General features: G+C 52.2%; 2 protein-coding genes across 2 annotated transcripts in view; both read right to left on the bottom strand.

The window, feature by feature from the left end:
- SLC32A1 (solute carrier family 32 member 1) overlaps window positions 1–136 on the bottom strand; it is a 4,043-nt gene extending 3,907 nt beyond the window's left edge. Inside the window, 2 exon segments of the mRNA XM_024743315.1 lie at window positions 1–4; window positions 7–136. The exon segment at window positions 1–4 is cut by the window's left edge and continues 253 nt beyond it. Of these exon segments, the coding sequence (XP_024599083.1) occupies window positions 1–4; window positions 7–136 (134 nt within the window).
- An 872-nt stretch (window positions 137–1,008) lies between these two features.
- ARHGAP40 (Rho GTPase activating protein 40) overlaps window positions 1,009–7,972 on the bottom strand; it is a 78,012-nt gene continuing 71,048 nt past the window's right edge. The window contains 1 exon segment of the mRNA XM_024743067.1: window positions 1,009–1,171. Coding sequence (XP_024598835.1) covers window positions 1,009–1,171 — 163 coding nt within the window.

Raw genomic sequence — 7,972 nt, 5'->3', positions numbered from 1 at the left:
GCCTGAAGCCCACCGCCTCCTCGTCGGTGGCCGCCTGAAAACCCATCCTGGCGAACATGCCGCTCACCTTGGCCTGGGACTTGTTGGATACAGACGTGGCCACGTTGGACAGCTTGCTGCGGAGCAGGGTGGCCATGGCGGCAGCGGGGCCCGAGAAAAAGACAGAAGGGTCTGGGGACGCGGGGGACGCACGGCAAGGCGGTGAGGGCCACGGGGGCGCGAGACCGCTATCTTCGCTCGCTTTCCCCGCGGCGCCCCGGGGCGCTCTGGCTCATGACCCCCTCGGCTGGCGTCTGAGGCTCGCTCAAGGCCGACCCGGAGGGCGGGCAGCGGGGCTGGCGGAGCGGCGGTGGCGAGTGCACTTTTTTTGGGCGCGGGCTGGGCTGCGGAGGGCGGCGGTGGCGGCGGCGGCGGCGTCAGAGCATCTACGCGAAGCTGGCGCGGCGCCCCCAACCGCGCGCAGCCCAAAGCGCTCCCGCCCCTCAGAATCTGGCGGGGGCGGAGGGGCTGGGGAGGGAGAAACTCCAGGAGGTAGGAGGAGTGAGGAGAGGGCAAGGAGAAGAGAAAGGGGGCACCAAGGGACTCCGGAGAACCGAGATGCGGACAGGAGAAGGGCGCCCACGGAAGGGAGCAGGAGGGGGCGCGTGACGGAGGGGTGTGGAGGGCGGGGTGGGGGCCGGAGTGCTGCATTTCTGGAGGAGGTGCTAAACTCCGATCCTGGCCCTTCCCACCTCGCCGCCGCAGGGAGGGAGGGGGCCCGAGCGGGCAGATCCTCTTGGTCCCCTGTCCCTGGCTACCCCCTCCAGAGTTCGCGAGCCTTTCAGCCCCAGATCCTCTGGCCAAGGACTGGTCTAGACGCCTAGAAAGGCAGCAGGACAGTTACCTGTCTCCGGCGGCCCAGGCCGTCTGGGCATCGCTCTGTCTCCCTGGCACCCATCACCAGCACTTCAACCTGGTCGCGAGCCCCCCTTGAAGGCAGAAGTGATCGGCAGAAGTGGAGGAACGCTCTCAAGAAGGCTCAGCCCCGGCCTCGGTCACTGGGGCTGTCTCCTCCCGTCCAGGGACGACGAGATGGAAGTGATTCTGCGGGTTGTTCGCCACCAACCGTTCTCCAAACGTGTGCATAATGAGGGCGAGAGGTTGGCTGTTCGCTTTCTTTTCCTTTGGGGGTCTGGAAGGAGGAAGGACTGAAGGCACCTGTCAACAGCCTCGAGGCGGGTCTGCGAGTGCCCGCGCCGCGGAGGGGCGCAGCTGGTGCCTGGCACAGAGGAAGGAAGGGCTTGCGGCGGGCCCAGGGTGGGGAGGCGCGCTGTGCGCCCCGGCCCTGCTAGCCCGGCGGCTGCCGGGGGCTTTGCAAACCTAGGCTGTTTCTGTTGAGTGGGTTGCGTCTAGCTCGAGAGCAGGAGAAAGACCCAGAGACAAAGACCGACACTGTACCAGGTATTGCTACGGGCTGGAGCTGAGCGGACTCCGAGGGTGAGATCTGGTAACCATGTTTATTCTGTAAGTGCATAGTTCTGCGCGCATTTGAGCCTGTGTGTGCGCAGAGCTTGTGTGCTGGATTGTATGTGTATATGTATTCCTGAATGGGTTGCTTGCGGTTTTGCCTGTAGGAGTCCTTTTGTAGTTGTGTCTCCGTGCGGGTCCGCGGCTCGGTGTGTTCCCAGCTGGGCTCCTGCCCCGGGCTCTTAGGCACTAAACAGCAGTGTCAGTGACCTGGCCGTCCCAGCCTAGGTACAGGAGGACTAGTGGTTGTGACTGGGGGCGGGATGGGGAGAATCTGAAGGAATCGAAAAGAAAGGGGCTCCCAGTGACCCCCTTCCCAAGACCCAGTCTCTCTCAGAACCCCAGTCTCCTCCTCCCCTGCTGTATTTCTAGATTAGCTCAGGTCAGCGCACAAGTAGGACGGCCTGAGGGCTTTGACCATCGCGTTGGAGCTGCCAGGAGAAGACAGGCTTCCCCTCTACCTCCTAACCCTCCCTGCCCACACCACCAGCACCTCACGGTCTCTGAGAATCTCCTCTCCGGATACGGAACCTCCACCACATTGGGCAGAGATGCTAGTAATCACTCCCAGGTACCCCCCTTAAATTCCCCCAAGAGCCTGCCTGACAGAAAACAGAAACCCTCTGCCCTAGCGTGAAGCATTCCCCACCACCACTATGACAAGAAAACCTCTCCATAGAGCCTTCTCCCAGACACGGACCCTCCAAATCATGATAGGACTCAGAACAAAGACAGGACAGAGATCCTTCCCCCAAACACAGAGATTCACTCCTCCAAAGAGGCTTTGAAAAAAACAAACAAAAAAAAAATTAACTGATCTCCCAACCCAGAGATTTGCCCTAGAGACAGACCCTCCCCACCACAAACCCCAGATGCTAGGGAGAGAGAGCCTTTTCCCTACAGATTTCTATAGACAAAGATCTCTATCTCCTAATTCTCATCCCTCCCCTTCTATTCTTGGTGAAATTCTTTAGTTGCACAGGAGATAATCTGGGCAGAGACAAGAGTTCCCTAGGGCTCCCTTCCACCCCATACATACCCAGACCTGAAGATGGTCATTGATGCCTTCTTTGACAAGTGAATCAATAACACATATGTATCAGTTGTTCATTGCCAATTTGTGTGTGGATTTTGTGAGGGTCCGGGGTGCTTATCCTGTCTTTCCTTTTCCCTACTGATGTTCACTGTTGTAGGACCCAAGGTGGGCTGTGAAGTTCTTGCAGTATTGAGAAATGAGGTCATTCATTCACTCATTTATTCATTCATTCAGCAAAATTTCTCAAAGCTTATTCTGTGTGTGACTCTCTTTTGGCTGAAGATGACACAAGCACGGTCCCTGTTTCTGCTTCTCACCCCAATTCTTGTGACTGCAGGTGGGGACCCCAGAGAGCACTCAGGCCAGTCACCCTCTCTGCAATGCTTAAACCATCCCTAAAACATCCCAACACAGCCTCACTTTCATTCTCATTGTACAGAGAAGCAAACCCAGGCCCAGCGGGAAGGTGTCCTGCGCAAGGTCATGCAGAGTCCAGGGCAGAGCTGGGCTAGGACGAAGGAACCCTGATGCTCCTCCAGTGCGCCTTCCCCTCCATGACCTCATCTTGGAAAATCCTGCCCCATCACGTACTAGCTGTGTGACATTGGGCGACTCACTTAACATGTCCCAGCTTCCATTTCCTCATCACTAAAATGTGAAAATAACAACAGACCCCTGGAGTTCTTGAGGGGATTCAACGAGATTGGGCATATAAAATTCTTGGCATGTGCTAAGGGTCCCAAAACATGGTAGCAATTATTTTATTATCATTGTTGTTGTCGCTATAACCCAATGACCATTTTTCATTGTTTGGGGGAAAGTGAGTGTACGAGAAAAAGCCTGTGATTGGGGCTGAGAGTCGAAGTGAGTTGAATGCACACCCTCTGGCTTCGCCACACCTCTCTGTCCTCACCCCTTCCAGTCCTGGACTGACCTGAAGGGAAAAGAATGAAGGGCAGGAGGAACGCAAAGGGCAGGGGGCCTGGCAGGCAGCCCCAGGAGACGACCAGGACCACCTATCTATCTGGTATTAAGCTGGGCTGTGCTCTAGTGAAGCCATCAACTTCTGAATTCTCCTACTTGCTCCTCTAGGGGCACCCTCAGGAGAGGAATTTGCAGCTGCTTGGCCCCCTGAGTTGAAACACAACATGCGCATACACACATCCACTCACACACAGCTAATGACAAGCCAGTTGACGCACAAAGAAATGAGGACCAACACACAGATTCAAGTACATTAGCAGATTCACACAGCCTAACAGCAACACACATAGGTCAGAGACAGGCCAGCACATACACGCTGACAGACGCCCTACAACAGGAACACACACACACACACACACACACACACAGATTCACAGTGAGACCAATCATCAGGCACCCACAAAAGCAAGAATACCCCTATGTGATCACGAAAGGGAAAAGAGGAGAGAACAAAGAGAGGAAAGGGGCAGAGGAGACATAAAAAGGAACGTGCTAGAAGAGGCAGCAGGGAGACAGAGCAGGACGTGCTAGACAGAGACAGCAGCTGGGGGGCACAAAAGAGACAGAGTTGCCACAGCCTTCCACTTGGCCGATGTCATAACCCAGATCTGTGACTAAGATAATGTGGATGGCGGGTGAGGAGGCAGGAGCTGCCCCTGCTGCCTGTCCTGGGTGTGGGGATGGGGGTTCTCCTCCCAGAACCACACAAAGTCCCACCCTCTTGGGGGACCTGGGCTGCCTGAGAGGGAGCAGTGAAGGACTCCCAGGACTCCTGCCAAGTCCCACGAAGCTAAACCTGTATTCTGGATTGGTCCTGCCACCTGGACCAGGGTTGGGGGGCGGCGGGTGTCCCTCTTCCAAATGAGATTATTCTCTCTATTTTTGATGCCTTCAGTAGCCAAAGGGTTAAACACCTGGCTAGCAGAGATGGAGGACACTTTGGGGGAATAAATAGGGTTAAATAGAACTGGGCTTATCTCCCAGAGCAGGCAGCACCATGGGGGTGGGGCATGGAGCCCTTGAATTAATGGCCTGGAAAGCCAACATCATGAGCATCGTTTCGAGGCTGAATGATCACAGACAGACCCCCCTCCTCTTCCTTTTCCAGAGCATATTCTGTCCGTGAGCCTTTTCCTGCTATGGGGACAGGCGCTGGCTCTATAAATCACCCTTCCCCCATCAAGCTAGTGCATTGGCTTGAGAAAGTCATGCCCATCTTGCCTCAAACCAGAACCCACTTTCCTGATGCTGAGTCCATGGGCACAAGGGGGGAGAGGGGACAGCAATCCGTGCCCAGAACAAAGACCCTGATTCTTCTCCCTTTGGTGAGACAAATCAGGGGGCACCATGGATGGTGAAGATGCTGCCTCTGCTAGCTCAGGGTGAAACATATTAAAATATATTAATGACTTTGTAAATATTAGCAGTTTTCCTTGCTGAAATAGAGAGCATGCCTTCTCTGGAGGCATGCAGGCCAAGGCTGGATGTCCTCTCAGAGATCATGTGGAGTTCTGCCTCAGGGCAAGGGAGGCTGGATTTCATGAGTTCTGGGCTTCTAGGTTCATGTCTTTGTGTGCATGGCTCTGAGAAGAGACCAGGGAGCAGGGGACACTGGGGAGCCAGGCCTGGCCCTTGGCAGCCTTTGAAACCAGAGGAAGCTGCCTGGAACTGAAGCAAGAGCCCTGGACTGAACCCTTAGACCAAGGGTTCCTGCCTTTAAGAGCACACAGCCTCCTATTACACTGGGAAGCAGGGAGAATGACGACCTCATTCCGCACTGGGTCCCTAGCACACAGTAGACACTGAATAAACATTTGTGGGTTGGATTAAATCCATATCACAAAACCATTTCCCCCCATGAACTTTTAGTATAATTGGTTGAGGAAACACACATAGGCAATGGCCAAAATTTAGCTCTGAATTCTGAGTTCTGTAGCTCTTCTAAACTGATTCATCTTTAATGCTCACATTACCTTCAACATAGTAGGAAGCCGGTCATACATACATGTGTGAGATGTGATTTTTGTTCAGAGAGGGCTTGGGGTACACACCCAGATTCAAAGACTCCTTGCAAGACCTCTCAGCAACCGTTAGGAATCTGTGGGTCACCAGTTATAACTGGGAGAGATAGCTGTGGTGGAGGCTCTGACTCCAGTGAGCCCTGCTGCCAGGGCCCTGAACTCCAGGAGTGCAAAGGTGCTGTGGGTCTGACCTCCTGGACCTTCAAACCTGTTGGTACAGAGCTAACCTTTATTGAGTGCTCTTTGTGTGCCAGGCATTGGTGAAAGCACTCTGGGGATTGCCTCCTTAAATTCCCACAATCCTTAGGTTAGGCTACTGTCACCTTCAGAGGCTTAGGCAGGGACTGGGAGAGATGGTGCTGGATGGGCACAAGCAGGGAAAAGGGGAAGGTTGGAAGGATTATGCAAGGTGAGAGATGTTAGATTTGGAGGGCCAGGGGAACTGGAGGTGATCCTTGCTTAGAAGGGTTAAGGGCTAGCCTCTGCTGGTCAAAACATTGCCTCACCCAGATAGCCTACCTTCCTGAGTGATATGGATCAAGTTGTGTCCACTCAAAATTCACTATGTTGAAGCCCTAACCCCCAATGTGACTATTTGGAGATAGACCCTCTATGGAAGTAACTAAGGTTAAATGAGGTCATAAAGGAGGGGCCCTGATCCAATAGGATTAGTGTCCTGATAAGAGGCACCAGATCTTGCTTGCTGTCTCTGCCATGTGAGTACACAGTGACAAGGTGGCCATTTATAGACCAGGAAGAGAGTCCTCACCAGCAATCAACCCTGCCACGTCTTAATCTGGGACTTCTAGCATCCAGTACTGTGAGAAAATAAATGCCTGTTGTGTAAGCCACCCAGTCTGTTGTATTTTGTTATGTTGCTCAAGCTAAGACACTGAGTGATCTGCCAGCCCCTGACCAGCACTACCTCAGTGGCCTAAGATTTTTCTAGGTCACAACCTCTTTGAACATATAAAGAGACTGAAGATCCTCCTTCCACAAACACACACAAAATGTCACACAGAGTTTCAAATCCTCTATTGTCCACTCATGATAATTCTATGGCTTCCAGTCTAAGGGCTAACTCTAGAAGTTTCTTTCTCTTCCAATTCTGCTGAGAGCTGGAGTCAGGTGAGATATCAACATTAATATTTAACAAATGCTTATTCTATGCCAGGTTCTAGGGTAAGTGCTTTGTCTGTGTTCTCTCACTATTGCCTTAGAGCATTTTTTGAGCTTGTGTTGGTTTCATGTCCATTAGGGATGAAGACGCTGGCATACAGAGAAGTTAAGTAACTTGTCCAAGATCTCACAGCTAGGAAGCGGAGGATCCAGGATTCAAACCCAGGATCAGAGCTGACCTTATAACCTCCACACTCTAAGTGAGTCTGCCAAGAAGAGCTTAGGCCTTGGACTCCAGGGAGGGGCTGAAGTCCAGATCTGGCTCCCATTGGCGAAACAGATCTCCATGTCTTCTCTTGGGCATGCTTCCTGCACTGAGAGGTATCTATGTCTACTCTGGTCACCCTCATCTTCCTCCCTACCACACAGGCAACTCCTCTGGGACAAGAGGTGGGGAGGCACGGGGGCAGGCATACAATAGGTGCTCAGAAAAGCTTGTGGATTTCACTAACGTCTGGGTGGCCTTTGAAGGTCAGGTCCTGTATCCTGGGCTTTCCAGCCTCAAGAGCACATGGCTCTTCCCCATGGGATGGCTTAGCCTAGCACAGCTGATAAAGGCTCCTGGGACATTGACTGTTTCTTAACTTGGGGTGTATGAACCCTCGCCCAGAACTGGTTAATTTTATGTTGTATCATTTTATATCTAAAGTATCTACCAGCAAATTCTAGATCCCCTGGATGACCAGATACTGCTTTAATCGTTGTGGGTCTTATGACAAAAGAACATAGAGGGGCTAAATGCTGACGCGTACAACACAACACTCACTGTGCAAGTGGAGATTTAATTTCAGCGACACATCATCCATCACATTAAATTAATCGTGTCATTTTGAAATTTCTGATTTTGTAGCTTTGTTTGTATCATGTGGGTACATTGTGTTTGCTTTTCCAGTTGTATAAAGCTAAAAGGATATGGATTTATACTTAGCTTTATGTTTGTACATATTTCAGTAAAATCATAATAAAGATAATTTGTCAGTTGTAGGGAGGGGGCTGTGATTTTTTTCCCGTTTGAAAAGTGGCTCGTGTATTAGTCAAGTGTGAGAAGCATGCGTTTAATTCATTCTGACCAAGTAGAAAATAAGCTTCACACATTGGTGCCCCCCACACACAGCCCCTGCCACCTGCATGGGTCTCCATCCTCCGTCCGGCTCCCCCACTGCTGCCTTGGAGGGGAAATATGACAGCGTAATGAACAGTTGTACGACGTGCTATAAAAAGGCAATTAAGGGAACTATTGGACAGG

The sequence above is a fragment of the Neophocaena asiaeorientalis genome, unplaced genomic scaffold (assembly GCF_003031525.2).
Source record: "Neophocaena asiaeorientalis asiaeorientalis breed wild unplaced genomic scaffold, Neophocaena_asiaeorientalis_V1.1 scaffold82, whole genome shotgun sequence".
Taxonomy (NCBI): Eukaryota; Metazoa; Chordata; class Mammalia; order Artiodactyla; family Phocoenidae; genus Neophocaena; species Neophocaena asiaeorientalis.
This window is presented reverse-complemented; position numbering and strand designations above follow the sequence as displayed.